The sequence below is a fragment of the Urocitellus parryii genome, chromosome 9, assembly GCF_045843805.1.
Source record: "Urocitellus parryii isolate mUroPar1 chromosome 9, mUroPar1.hap1, whole genome shotgun sequence".
NCBI classification, from domain to species: Eukaryota; Metazoa; Chordata; class Mammalia; order Rodentia; family Sciuridae; genus Urocitellus; species Urocitellus parryii.
The window spans coordinates 95,188,718-95,204,637 of record NC_135539.1 but is presented as its reverse complement, the minus strand read 5'-3'; the positions used below and the strand labels follow the sequence as shown (position 1 = coordinate 95,204,637).

The following is a 15,920-nucleotide window of genomic DNA, read 5'->3' as shown; positions in this document are numbered from 1 at the left end:
TGTTGGCCTGGAGCTTAACAGATAGCTTTTCAATGTTGAGATATGTTCCTGTTATCCATAGTTTTTCTAGTGTTTTGAACATAAAGGGGTACTTTATTTTGTTGAATTTTTTTCTGCATCTATTGAGATGATCATATGGTTCTTATCTTTAAGTCTATTGATGTAATGAACTACATTTATTGATTTCTGTATGTTGAACCAACTTTGCATCCCTAAAATGAACTCCACTTGATCATGGTGCACTATCTTTTTGATATGTTTTTGTATTCGATTTGCCAGAATTTTATTGAGAATTTTTGCATCTATTGTCATTAGAGATATTGGTCTGAAGTTTTCTTTCATTGATGTGTCTTTGCCTGGTTTTGGAATCAGGGTGATATTGGCCTCATAGAATGAGTTTGGAAGTGCTCCCTCTTTTTCTATTCCCTGAGATAAATTGAAGAATATTGGTATTATTTCTTCTTTAAAGGTCTTGTAGAACTCAGCTGTGTATCCATCCCTCTGGTCCCAGGCTTTTCTTGGTTGGTAGGCTTCTGATGGCGTCTTCTATTTTATCACTTGAAATTGATCTGTTTAAATTGTATATATCATCCTGATTCAATTTGGGCGAATATATTGTTACTGCCATTTACCAGTGACGAGTCCTTGCTTCCCCAAATGCTAAAGTATAACACCAGAGAAGCACACCACCAGAGAAGCACACCGAGGCAAGTATAGAGTGGAAAGTAGAAGCTTTATTAAAGGACAGAAGAAAAGACTTCTCCCCAGAGGAAGAAGAGGACCCAAAAGGCGGAATCTGTGGAGGTCTTCCCTTTTCTATAGCTAAGGTCTTCTTTCAGGTTTCCCACACTCCTGTCCTTTGTTTCCTTTATCTTTAAGTGATAGAATGCAGGTGGGTAGGCTCAAAAAGTGGGAGATAGGTGGGATGAAGGAGTAATCTGGGCAGGAAGTGCCTGGGGTGGCTTTTGATTAGCACCTCCCTGTTTGCTGGGAGCTATTTCATTAACAGTTCCTTAGGATGGGCTCCAGGCCTTGGGGACATTAACATTTCAATTTCCCCAAGTGCTGCTCTGGTTTCCTGGACTCCATTCTCAATAATGGCCTCCATTTTATTTATCTTACTAGATATTAGACCCGATTTACCTAACTACACTAATTACCTATCCTCAAATCTTGCTTCAATATTACTCTAAAATTTGTCAATGCCTTCAATATTTTCTATTTTATTGAAACACAAGTTTTCAAAATAATTTCTAATTATCTTCTATATTTCTGTAGTGTCCATGATGATATTTCCTTTTTCATCATGGAGGTTAGTAATTTGAGTTTTCTCTCTCCTTCTCTTCATTAGCATGGCTAAATGTTTATCAATTTTATTTATTTTTTCAAAGAGCCAACTTTTTGTTTTGTCAATTTTTTCAGTTGTTTCTTTTGTTTCAATTTCATTGATTTCAATTGTGATTTTGATTATTTCCTCTCTTCTACTGCTTTTGGTGTTGATTTATTCTTCTTTTTCTAGGGCTTTGAGATATAATGTTAAGTCATTTGTTGACTTTTTCTTCTTTTAGGAATGAACTCCATGCAATGAACGTTCCTCTTAGTACTGCCTTCATAGTGTCCCAGAGATTTCAGTACATTGCCCTTGTGTTCTCATTCACCTCTAAGAATCTTTTAATCTCCTCTTTGATGTCTTTTGCAACCCATTGTTCATTCAGCAGCATATTATTTAGTCTCCAGGTGTTGAAGTAACTTTCATTTTTTATTTTATCATTGATTTCTTTTTAAAAAATATATATTTATTTTATTTGTAAATGGACCTTTATTTTATTTACATTCGGTACTGACACTCAAACCCAGGGCCTCACACATGCTAGGCAAGTGCTCTACTGCTGAGCCACAACCCCAGCCCCTTTATCATCTCTAATTTCATTTCATTACGATCTAATAGGATACAGGGTAGTATCTCTACTTTTTTATATTTGCTAAGAGTTGCTTTGTAGCATAATCTATGGTCTGTTTTAGAGAAGGCTTCTTGTGCTACTGAGAAGAAAGTGTATTATTCATTGAAGGAAGAAATATTCTGTATATGTCAGTTAAGTCTAAGTTATTGATTGTATTATTGAGTTCTATAGTTTCTTTGTTTGGCTTTTGTTTGGACGATCTATCCAGTGGTGAAAAAGGTGTGTTAAATTCACCCAGAATTGTTGTGTTAGAGTTTATTTGACTCTTGAATCTGAGAAGAGTTTTTTTGATGAATGTAGACACTCCATTGTTTGGGGCATATAAATTTATTATTATTATGTTGTGTTGATGAATTGTTCCCTTAAGCTATCCTTCTTTATTCCTTTGGATTAAATTTGGCTTGAAGTCTACTTTATTTGATATGAGGATGAAGAACCCTGCTTGCTTCCTCAGTCCATGAAAGTGGTATAATTTTCCCAACCTTTCCCCTTCAATCTGTGGCTGTCTTTTCCTATGAGATGAGTCTCTTGGAGGCAGCATATTGTTGGGTATTTTTTTTAATCCAGTCTGCCAGTCTATGTCTTTTGATTGGTGAATTTAGGCCATTAACATTCAGGGTTATATTCTATTCACAATCATTTTTGTTTATTTTTTATATCTAACTTGACTTGGTTTCTCCTTTGATTAGTTTTCCCTTTAGTGTAATACCTCCCTTTGCTGATTTTCGTTGTTGTTTTTCAATTCCTCTTCATGGAATATTTTGCAGAGGATGTTCTGTAGTGCAAGCTCTTGAGTTGTAAAATTTTTTAACTTTTGTTTATCATAGAAGGTTTTAATTTCATCGTCAATCTAAAGCTTAATTTTGCTGGCTATAAGATTATAGGGTTGGCATCCATTTTCTTTCAGAGCTTGATATATGTTGTTCCAGGTTCTTCTAGCTTTCAGGGTCTAGAAAAATATGCATATAATCTAATTGGTTTCCCCCTATATGTAATCTGATTTCTTCCTCTCATGACTTTTAATATTCTCTCCTTATTCTGTATGTTAGGCATTTTCATTATAATGTGCCTTGGTGTGGATCTGTTGTGATTTTATACATTTGGCATCCTGTAAGCCTCTTGGATTTGGTTTTCCAATTCATTCTTTATATTTACAAAATTTTCTGATATTATTTATTGAATAGATTGCTCATTCCTTTGGTTTGGAACTCTATTCCTTCCTTGATCCCAAGATCTCTTAAATTGGTCTTTTTATTCTATCCTGTATTTCTTGAATGTTCTGCTCATGGTTTCTTACCATTTTAACTCTGTGGTCTACATTATTTTCAAGATTATCTATTTTGTCTTCATTGTCTGAGGTCCTGTCTTCCAAGTGGTCCAATCTCTTGGTGATGCTTTCAATTGAACTTTTAATTTGGTTTATTGTTTCTTTCATTCCAAGGGTTTCTATTTGGTTTTTTAGAATCTCTAGCTCCCTATTGAAGTAATCTTTTGCTTCCTGTATTTGTTTATGTGGCTCTGTGTCAAAATAATCTTTTGCTGCCTGTATTTGCTCTCTTATGTCATCCTTTAATTTGCAAAACATTTTAATTATGTACACCCTGAACCCCTTCTCTGTAATTTCTTCTGCTGTGCTGCCCATGGATTCTAATAATGTGATACCTTGATTTGTTTGGGGGCACTTTCTTTCCTTGTCTTTTCCCTTCTAGCACTGTGGATCCAAGGCATTACCATTTTACTCTATAGGCTCATAGTGCCCCTGTAGGGATCCAATATCTTTCCTTTGAGGTGAAGGGCAATGTTATCAGATCCCAACATTAACAATATACACCCTAAAAACAAATATTTGCTAATAAGACGTTTATAGTTTGGTCTCATGTAAAGAAATGGTGAATTCAATTTTTATCTACAATATACTCAGTAGGTTTGTAAAAGGGTTTACAGTTTCTGATGGTGGACAAAAAACCTGGAGTGAGGAGTAGGATGATATGATGAGGAGGTAGGAGGTGAGTATATAGAGTTGTTATATCTTAGGAAGTGTGAAAGAAAAATCTAAAGTGGAAGTTTAGTAGCAGGAAAAGGGAGAGGTATTAATTTTGGGTAGACAAGTAAGTGGAAAGACGGTAAAGTACATAAAACAAACACACATATATATCAAGAAAAAAATTTAAATGTTTAAAATAGCAGAAATTGGTGGGAAACAAAAGAATATACAACACAACTGTTAAAATACTATTCAGACATCCCAGTCCTGAAAATCCTAATTCATGCAAAGTACTTGGTTTCACATATGTTGGGGATGTGAGGGCGGGAGAAAGGAGACGGAGAGGGAAAAAAAATCTTGAAGGAAGACACAGGGCTTGTTTTGGTTGGAGATCAGTATCTTTCCTGCTTCCCTTCTCAGGTGGGGTTGTCTGTTGTTAGCTGGTATCTCCACCCTCAGGTTGGTGAAAGTAACCAGGGTGTCACTGTGCCAGGTTAGCAGCCACTGGGGAGAGGGGGCAATTAGAAACTGGGTACTTGGAAGATGGTGATGAAAGTGGCCCAAGATGGAGGCTCCTGCTTTCAGTGATGGGGTGTCAGGTCGGGTGGGGTGAGTTGAGTGATGGCATTGGATGATAAGTTGAGAGACAAACTTTATGGCTTGCAATGTGTGGCTGTTGGCTAACTTCACAGCCTGTGTGAAGTTCCCAGGTTCAGACAGGCAACTGCATGTAGGTGTCTATGTCCACTGCTGCAGAGTCCCAATATGGCAGCAACCAGGAGAGCCTTGCATTGGTAGATGGGGGTTGACACAGGAGTGGCAGCCAGAATTCCTGAATATGGGGAGCTGCTAAGTATCCTGCATGGGAGTGGTGTCTGTGATTTCTGCTTGGGTGGGTGGCTGAAAGTTCTGCGCAGGTTTTGAAGGTCCTACTCAGGTACCTGGTAGTCCTGCATAGGTGAGTAGTTGGGAGACCTATTCTGACACTGAGGCCTGAAGCCCTAGACAGCCCAGAGGCCGTAATTCCTGCTTAGGAGAAGGAATATTGCTCACAGAGAAGCAGTATTCTCACTTCTTGACTCCCAAGTCACGTAACGACACAGAATGCTGCCTCCCTCTGGCCTACCATCTTGGATCCCCACCACCTTTTTCTCCCTCCAATCTTTTTTTAATATCTGGCAAAACAAAATTTCCATTAACGACTTAAGGGTAATCCCTTTTCCAGGTCCACACCCACCACCACCTCTACTCACTTGTCTAGAATCTTCCAGGGCTCAACTCAGTATGTGGCTCTTCTTCACTTACCTCCCAGGAGCTGCCTTTGGGTAATGCCCCAGGGTCATCTTGTCACTAGTTTCCTTCACTCAGACACTAGAATCTTCAGCCCACTCTTCTATTTTTTTTCACTTTTCTGCCCTTTTCTTGTAGAGAAAGTTGAACATAGAGATTACAAACACAGGTTCTACCTAAGTCCAGTTTCCCCACTTATGAGCCCTGATTCCATGGGCAAGTGACCCCTCTTTGGCTCGATTTCCTAATCTCTATTTAAGTATGATTATTGTACCTACCTTATAGGACTGTGCAAGAATTAATAATTCTAATTTAAATAAAATGTTTAGAACCATTTCTGACACATGTAGTAAGTGTTCAATAAATATAAACTATCATAATACTAAAAAAAATAAACTTTATATCTGCATTTCAAATATAGGCAGTTGGTTTGGTGAAAAGAGCCTGAACTTTTGAATGTGACTTTGGTTTAACTTTTAAGTCCATCTCATATTACCCTGGCATTTCATACTCAACATGTGTAAAACCATTCCCAGTCTCCATCCAGTGCACCTTCTCCACAATCAAGATGCCCTGCCCTCATGCTCCCTACTCCAGTGACTGGTGAAACTATCTAAGCCTCACCCTGACAGAATATGAACATCTAACATCTAACCCCCATATTCCAACCAGAAGGCGGCATGGTCTCTGTGGCCTCTGCCTTTACAACCTTCTCTTGCATCATTCCTGGCCATCATTCAAGACTCAGCTCATGAACCTTACTCTAACTGAAATAAAACAGGCACAGAGAGACAAATACCACATGTTCTCACTTTCATGTAGAATCTAATGTAATCAAACTCACAGAAGCAGGAGTAGAATAGCTAGGAGAAATGGGAGGGGGAAGGTGGTCAAAGGAAATGAAGCCTCGGGAGGAATAAGATATTTTTAGATCTTTTGTTAATAATAGTGTATTATACATTTCAAAAACTGCATCAATTTCAAGTGTTTTCACCACAAAAAAATGGTCTTTGAGGTGATAGATATGTTAATTTAATTGCCTCACATTGTATTCATAAGCCACATTACTCTGTACCTCATAAGTATATTGAACTATGATTTGTCAATTAAAAATGTTTGTTTAATTAAGCTCAGGCTTTCTACCTTTTTGTGGTCTTTTTTTAGCAACACCACCCCCTTTCTATATTAAACTCCCATTCTTTGTAGTTTTATAGGCCTATGGGATTTCCCTGTCTTTCCTGTCATTATGATAATATAATTTCATATCTCTTTCTAGTTTACAAGTTCCATAAGAACAGAGTCATTGGTTTCTATCTCTTTCTGAGTCCCCAGAACTTGGCATCCTCCCACCAATTGATGTTCAATAAATACATCTGCAGTGAATGAATATATAAGGAATGAATGAAGGGATGGAGAAACTTTGGTAAAATAATGATTTAAAGAGAGATTATTATTATCCTAGAAATTCCTAAACAAGTCCCCATCAGTACCTAGCACAATTTGATTTTGAGGCTTTATCATACAAAGGAATAGATGTACAGCAATAAAAAAGGAGCAAGCAAATTTATAGGAGCCAGGTTTTACCAAGCAGGGATCAGGCTTAGAGATAGCAAGAGCTACTACAATAACTCAAAGACCATATTAATCAAATCTTCATTAAGAACATAAGAATATACATTATTCCTGTGTCAGGTACAGTGGCACAACCTGTAATCCCAGTGGCTTAGGAAGCCGAGGCAGAAGGATCGAAAGTTCAGAGCTAACCTCAGCAACTCAGTGTGACCCTAAGCAACTTAGCGAGACCCTGTCTCAAAATAAAAAACAAAAAGGGCTGGGGATGTGGCTCAGTGGTTGGCTGAGTGGTTATTTCAATCCCTTGTACCAAAAAATAAATAAATTATTCCTGTGAATAATTTATAAATTAATTTGTTGATAGGCTCTTTTAAAAATAAAATAATATGTAATACAGTATACCAGGCACTATTTTAAGAGCTTTATATATCATTACTCATTTTCATCTTTATTCATAACACCTGTATGATGTATGTTCTGTCATTTGACAGATGAAACTGAGCAGAGTAAGGTTGAGAACTTGCCCAAGGTTACACAGCAGTAAGAATTATTCTAACCCAGGATATCTGATGCCAGATATTCTCTTAACCATCTACCATACCACCCCTCAGTGTTCATTTACCATTTGCTAAATAAACAATTTCTGAATGCCCATCAGGAATTTCCAGTGCTGGATACCAAAGACATAAATCCAAAGACTACTAGAACTAGTGTGGACCCTGCCTCCAAACATTTTGCAACTCATTGGGTACAATACCTTTCTGTAGGTGTTATGACATCTCTGTACACACAACTCTGGTGGAACAAAGGAAGAGAAAGCAACTTTACCTGGTTTTTGAGGAAGGGAAAATGGTCAGACTTTCAAGGAGGAAGTAACTCATGACCTTGGTATAAAAGATAGGCAAGAGTTTGCCAAATGGACCAGCAAAGCAAGTGTGGAAACTTGCAGGTCTGTAGTGAAATTCCTTTTCCCAGATTCTCAATGGAACTGCTAGATATCTCCAATTCCAGGAGTTCTTAACCTGGGGTCTGAAAAGCAAGTGACTCACCTGAGATGGAGATTCAACCAAGAGATTTTACAGGGGGGCTGCCTGAAGGGGAAGAAAAGAAGAGACAGAAAGCAGAGAGAGGAAAGGAGGAGGGCAGAGAGAAAAGAGAGCAGAGGAAGAAGAGGAAGAGAAGGAGAGGAGAGAAAGAAGAGGAAGAGAGCAGAGAGAAAGAGGGCAGAGAGGAGGAGGGCAGAGAATGTGAGCTTGCAAGCTTCAGCTTAAGAAGGGTTGCATAGGCGATGTGGAGGTGCTGATTGGTAGGGTGACTCAGGAACCAGGAGCAGACACTGTGTCCAGCGGGGATTGGTTGAGAAAACCTTTGAATTTGGCGCTCTTCGTCTTGGCGCCCTTTGGAGAGTGGGGGGGGGGGGGTAAGGGATTCGGTGATGTTCTCGCTAGACAGAAACTTAACTTAAGCAGAGACCCAACAGGGTCAAAAGAACCTCAAAAAGGTTTTAGATAGAACTGTACTTTAGTATATTTGGCTTCCTTTGTAACCCCTATCTTTCATTATATGCATTTTATAATGTTAATCTGAGCAGAATGCACAGGCTTCACTGTCAAAAGGAGTCTATAGCACAAAAAATGTTACCAACCCCTGAATCCTAGATTCACTGTACCAGGAATGTCTCTGCTACAGATATACTGGTCTTGATAACAAGTAGGATTGTACTGTATTGATAATGTTAAATTCTTGTCTTACAATAGATTAAGTGGACTCCAGAAAACCTGATGAATGACCCAACTGTATTTGTGGACTTCTTGGATATAAACAAGACTCTTAAAAAAAAAATCTATCAGAATACTAATGACTATGATAAACTTGCCAGCATACTTAAAGAATTCCAAATGAAGTTGGGTTCAACATCTTTGGAGGTAAAACATATACTACATAAAAATTTAAGGTTTGTTACATATGTAAATATTTGTATGCCCACACATATATATACATATATATTATATCAAATTTTTAAAGAAGTGTGTGTATGTGCGCACACACACGTGTGTGTGTGTGTGTGTGTGTGTGTGAGAGAGAGAGAGAGAGAGAGAGAGAGAGAGAGAGAGAGAGGAGAGAGAAAGAGTCCAAGGGAGGGAAAGTATGCCCTCAGATTTCAAGGCAAACAATTAGAAATAGAGTCTTATATTACTTCACCTTATTTTGTCTCAATAGTATATAATTTAAAGACATGGTATACAAGTAAGGCTGTAGAGTGTTGAGTGAACAGTCAATTAAGAGATGAAAAATCAAGTGTGACAGTAGGCTTCAGAGTAACAAGGAGCAGCAAAATGGTTGTGACTCTCTTGACATCTTTTGCATTGTTGTTGGCAGAGATGTGCTGAAACAGAGAAACAACAAAACCATCAGCACCATAAATCGGTTTCCTAAAACTATTCTTTCCACCACTTGCTCCACTTGCCAAGACAGAACAACAGAAAAGCAGCCTAGATACTATGGTTCTCTTCATTTTCTTGTCTCAGCCTAATGGCTGTTCAACACTGTTCACTAGAATATTAGCGTAGGGATGATCCTCATTGTGAAAATATACTTTTCCTAAATATGCCAACTGGACCCAAATCACTGGATTACTAGAATAGTAATTCTCATTCGCATATTATTGTGTATAAAACCATAACACACATCTGATTTTTCTACACCTATAATCAGTCTGTCACATTTCTTCTGCTAGATTCCTCATCCCATGGTGTTCTTTAAGGAAGCCATAGAACATGTCATAAGAGCTACAAGGGTCCTTCGACAACCAGGGAGTCATATGTTACTGGTATGAATTTAAATCTTTTAATTTTTGTTTTCTTTTTGGTACCAGGGATTGAACCCAGAGGCTCTAAACCACTGAGCTATATCCCCAGCACACACACCCTCCCTTATTTTTGAAACAGGATCTTGTTAAATTGCTTAGGGCCTTGTTAAGTGATTGAGACTGGCTTTGAACTTTTGGTCTTCCTGCTTCATCTTCCTGAACTGCTGGAATTACAGGCATGTGCCACAGCACTTGATTTTCAGTGTTTTTAAGTTTGCAAAATAAAAATTAAGAAACTTCAATAAAGTCATCTTTCTAGCTGAAGTTTAATGTACCCACTTTTGAAAAATCACAGTAATTAAGTCATAGAACAGGATCCTTTTCCTTGCTAGTTTGCTCAAGAAGTTTGATATCACATATAAATGTTATTTGTTTTGGAAAGGTATTTGACATGAATAAAAATTAATGGATCTGGCACAGCTTCCAGTGTATCCCAGCATAGATATGGTATCTGTGCAGGTGGATCCTGACATCAAAAATAGTACATTAACTTGACAGCCATTGTAGTACTTTGAGCTCCATATAGACAGCACTGGGGCAAGTGAGAGCCAGATGGGCACTGGGTGACTCTGTGCTTGCTGAAGAAAAATAACTAAACATGGGCAAAGGAGATCCTAAGAAGCCAAGAAGCAAAATGTCATCATATGCATTTTTTGTGCAAACTTGCACAAGAGGAAGCATACAGATACTTCAGTCAACTTCTCCGAGTTTTCTAAGAAGTGCTCAGAGAGGTGGAAGATCATGTCGGCTAAAGAGAAAGGAAAATTTGAAGATATGGCAAAGGTGGACAAGGCCCATTATGAAAGAGAAATGAAAACCTATCTCCCTCCTAAAGGGGAAATAGGAGGCCAAGAGGCCTCCATCAGTCTTTGTCTTGTTCTGTTCTGAATCTTGCCCCAAAGTCAATGGAGAACATCCTGGCCTATCCATTGGTGATGTTGCAAAGAAACTGGAAGAAGTGTGGAATAACACTGCTGCAGATGATAAGAAGGCTTATGAAAAGAAAGCTGCTAAGCTGCAGGAAAAATACAAAAAGGATATTGCTGCCTGCTGAGCTAAAGGAAAACCTGATGCAGCAAAAAAGGGAGTTGTCAAGGCTGAAAAAAATCAAGAAAAAGAAGGAAGAGGAGGAAGATGAGGAAGATGAAGAGGAGGAGGCAGATGAAAAATGATGATGATGATGAGTAATTTGTTTCAAGAGCAGGTTTTTTTTTCCTTGTCTATAAAGCATTTAACCCCCCTGTACACAACTCACTCCTTTTAAAGAAAAAAAATTGAAATGTAAGGCTGTGTAAGATTTGTTTTTAAACTGTACAGTGTCTTTTTTTTTTTTTTTTGTATAGTTCACACACTATTGAATGTGTCTTTAGAGAGCCTTGTCCTGGTGGTATTTTCAATAGCCACTAACTTTGCCTGGTACAGTACAGGGGTTATAAATTAGCATGGAAATTTAAAGCAGGTTCTTCTTGGTGCACAGCAAAAATTAGTTATATATGGGGATGGTAGTTTTTCATCTTCAGTTGTCTCTAATGCAGCTTATATGAAATAATTGTTGTTCTGTTAACTGAATAACACAGTGTAATTGCAAAATTTTTTTTTAAAAGTTGCAGCTGTTTTGTTGACATTCTGAATGCTTCTAAGTAAATACAATTTTTTATTTTTAAAAAAGTACATTAACTTAAATATTGACTTAGAAACATGAGGCTTTGCACAAAATTTTGCTTCTCATGAGAACATATGGGAGCTAAATTCTTAGAAAACTCCTAAATACTTCAAATAGAGAAAAAGTTTTGGAGAGCTAAATAAATCTAACATATATAGCCAATTATAAAAATCATACTGTTTATAACAGTTTAAGTTATTGTTTATGCCTACTTTTTTATACTTTATTTATAACTATTTAGTTCCTTAGATATGTCTTTTTTTTCTAAGGACTTGTTCTTACATTCAGAACAGCTAAAGCTTTATTTAAACACTCCTTTATTTAAATAAACATTTACAGGAAGATTATATAAAATTAATTCAAAATTAGAAAATTGAATTAAGAAAAAAATACAAAGTAATTTTTCTCTACCACCAAAGCTATTCTTCACTAACTGATCCCATCTGTAAATGGAATCACCACATCTCTTCAGCTATATCCAGAAAACTGAGTCATTCGATCTTGTGGCTTTTCCATCACTCCACATTCATCAATAAATCCTGGCAATACAATTTTCTAATGTATCTCAAGTCTGCCTACTTTGCTACATCTTCACAACTACAACCCTTTTTAAGCTGCCATCATCTTCACCTGGACCAAGCAACAGTATTTTCTGATTCTCTTACTTAAAGTATCATGCCCCTTTCCTCAGCCTGGGCCACTTTATCCCCTTATTCTGCTTTGATTCATTCCAATTCTTCATATTATCTGAGCTTAAATTGCATATTAATTTTATTTATTATCTGTCTTCATATTTATAACACAAGTTCTAAAAGGGCTGATTTTTTCCCTCTGATTTCAATTATTAACATTATTTTTCTATTCCCAAAGGGTATATATTCTTGATTTACTTATTTTACAACAAAGTGACCCCTTTTTTTTAGCAAATCGATTGTTTTCTAATAAGTACATTTAGGGAAAGTCCTCAATTGTTAAATCCTCAGAATGTTTTCAGAGTAATTTTTTTAAAGCCTACACTCACCTGGAAAGTTGAATTCTTAAAAATTCCTATATCATCATTCTCCTGAACCCATCTGTACTGTCAAAAGCCATTACTGAAAATACAAAATTTTTAAAAAAGAGACAAATTCCTACTTCTCCTGATCCTGTTATATTTTTTATATTTATTTTTTATTTGTAGTTGGACACAATATCTTTATTTTATTTATTTATTTTTATGTAGTGCTAAGGATCAAACCCAGAGCCTTGCTCATGCTAGGCAAGCACTCTACCAGTGAGCCACAACGCCAGTCTGTGACCCTATTACTATTTTGTCTACATAAGCATCCAAGATAGATTTTTATCCTGGATCAAAGTAACACAGGGGTTCAATTTTGCAAAGCAGTAATTTTAATTTTGGAGGTTGAACTAGCAACTGGGACTTCTGCAGGAAGGAGCAACTGGAAGAAGCATAATGATTTAATGAAGAACCTGCAGGATATTAAAAATAATGAGCCAGTCATGATCTAGGTTAGAGAATAACCTGGTGACATTGATTTAATTAGGTAACCAAGTAAAAGAAGAAGTCATGTTATTTTTTAACATAAATATTATATGGTTCGACTGAATTGTCTTGTTGAACCAACAAAGAATATAAGAAAACAAACATTAGTATTTCAATTTAAGGTATGGGTTTAAAAGATAATTGTAGACAATTTATTATGTAAAATGTTCAGTTTTCAACAAAAATTATAAGATATGAGAAGAGACAGAATAGTGTAAGTTATATACAGGGAAAAAAAGCAGTCAACAGAAACTCTTGAAGGTAATCCAGAGATCACTTGCCAGACATTTGGAAATGCAGCTGTTATTAATATATGAAAGAATTAAAGGAATATACATATATTAAAAATTAAAGTATACAACAATGACTTTTCAAATAAAGAATACCAATAAAGAGATAGAACTTATTTTTTAAAATAGAATTTCCAGGGTTGGAAATGATAATAAATGGGAGATTAAAACTTCATTAGAAGAGCTCACAGCAGATTTAAGATAACAGAAGAAAGAATCTGCAAACTTGAACATTCAGCAATAAAAATTATTCAATCTGGGGAAAAAAACACAGAACCTTAGAGACACCATTAAGTACACTAGATATACCAAAATATACATATTGTATAAAAGAATAGAAATATGAAGTGATAGAAAACATGATATAAGCCAGGTGCATTGGCACTTGCCTATAATCCTAGCTGCTCAGAAGGCTGAAGATTTTTAAGTTCAAAGACAAAGAGAAAATCAAGGTAGCAAGAGAGAAACAACTAATTATGTGATGGGGATTCTCAATCAGATTAACTGCTGACTTCTCGCCAGAGTAATTGGGACATCTATGCTGGAACTCCAGCCGCTGCTAAGGGCTGCTAAGGGAGAGTATTTAATTACTATGGGGGCAGAGAAACAGATACAAGTTGTATCGTTTATTTGCTCATTGAACATTTGCATTTCCTTTTCTGTGAATTATTTTATTTATATCTCTTGTTTATTTTTTCTTCTGTGTTATCTCTTTAATCAATTTGTAGGATTATTTATCTATTCAGATACTAATCTTTTCTTCATTGTATACGTGGCAAGTGTAATTTTCTATATTAATCTTTTTAATTTATTTGAAATATCATTCAGTAGTTTTTAATTATAACATAAAAATACAAAAAAAGCCCCAAAAACTATAATTAAAAAAAAGAATTAAAATAGAGCTCTAGAACACATCAGTTGAACACAAAAAAAGTACAAAAGGAGAAACAAAGATGAAAAAAGGAGATATATAAAAACCAAAAATATGGCTAACAAAAATCAAACCATGTCAACCATGACATAAATATAAATGCATTAAAATGCCAATAAAAGGAAAAGATTTTAAGATTCTATTTATTTTTAAAAGAAAAAAATTTAAAATGTGACTTCTATGTCAACAGCTTCAAAGACACAAAATAATTGAAAATGAAAGAATGGAGAAAGAGAATCCATGCAAATAATTACCATTTGAGAGTTGGAGTAGATATACTAATATCAGACAAAGCAGACATTCAGGGGAGGAGATATTGTCTGAGACCAAAAATAAACATATAGTAATTGTAAAAAGGGTCAGAAAGGGATTGCAGTTATAAACATGCACAGCTAAAAACAAAGCACCAAAAATACATGGAGCCAAATCTAAAAGAATTTAAAGGAGAAGTAATCAATTAGACAACAGTAGTAGGACTTCAATACTACCATTCTCAATAATCAGCAGAGGGAATAGACATAAAATTAGCAAGGGTATGAATAATATCAACAATATTATAAAATAACTTGCTCTAAATTGACATGATAAAAGACTTCACCCAAAAACTATAAAATACACATTCTTCTGGGAAAAAAACTGGAATATTCTCAAGGACAGACCAGATGCCAAACTATGAAAGAAGTCTCGATAAATTTAAAAGAATTTAAATCATTGCAGTATGTTTTCTGATCACAAGAGGATTAAATTAGAATTCATTAGCAACAAAAGGAAATTTGAGATGTTCATAATTATGTAGAAATTTTACAAATGACCAATGATTGAAAGAAATCAGAGAAATTTAAAAATACTTTTAGAAAAATTGAAACAAAAGCACAATATACCTAAAGTACTTAGAGGGAAATCTATAGCTCTGAATTCTATATTTAAATAAAGTAAAACTTCTAATCAATAAGCTAATCTTCTACCTCAGGAAACTATAAAAAAATCAAATTCAAAATAAGCAAAAGGAAGCTAATAAGAAAGATTAGAGCAGCAAATAGAAAACAGAAAAACAAAATTGCTTTTTTGAAAGGATCAACAAAATTAACCAACTAGGCTGAACCAAGAAAAAAACAGGAAAGACGTGGGCTAAGGTTGTAGCTCAATGGTAGAGCACTTACCTAGCACGTGTGAGGCACTGTATTTGATTCTCAGCACTGCATAATAATAAGCAAAATAAATGTCCATTGACAACTAAAACTATATTTTTTAAAAAATTAGAAAGGCAATTCAAAATTATTAAAACCAGGAATTAAAGAGGCGACATCACCAACATTACAGAAATAAGGATTATAAGAAAATACTATCCACAACTGTATGCCAATACATTAGATAACTTAAATTGAAGAATACTTTCCAACACAAACTACTGAAACTGAGGACTGAAAAAATCTTAATGGATCTATACAATAAAGAGACTGATTTAACAATTTTTAAATTCCCCACAAGGACAACTGCAAAGCCAAATGGGTTCACTAGAGAATTCTATCAAACATTTAAGAAAGACTTAACACAAAATCTTCACAAACCTTCTATTTTCCCTTTTAGAAATAGAAGAAGCAATACTTCCCAACTCATTTTTAAGACCAGTAATTCCAGTACCAAAGCTAAACAAAGACTTTGTATTGGTCCATTTTGCTTAGTTTTCACAAAATACCTGAGGCTGGTAACTGATTGAGTAAAGAGTTTTATTTGCCTCATGATTCTAGTGGCTAAAGGGTCTAAACAGCATGACACCATGCCCTGGTGAGGGATCTCTGGCTATTTCCTACAATAAG

At 35.7% G+C, this 15,920-nt stretch overlaps 1 protein-coding gene across 1 annotated transcript in view; it reads left to right on the top strand.

The window, feature by feature from the left end:
• The window catches only part of Dnah14 (dynein axonemal heavy chain 14), a 356,406-nt gene that overhangs the window by 233,228 nt on the left and 107,258 nt on the right, over positions 1-15,920 (top strand). The window contains exons 52-53 of the mRNA XM_077802938.1: positions 8,565-8,732; positions 9,545-9,637. Coding sequence (XP_077659064.1) covers positions 8,565-8,732; positions 9,545-9,637 — 261 coding nt within the window. The remainder of the gene's footprint in view (positions 1-8,564; positions 8,733-9,544; positions 9,638-15,920) is intronic.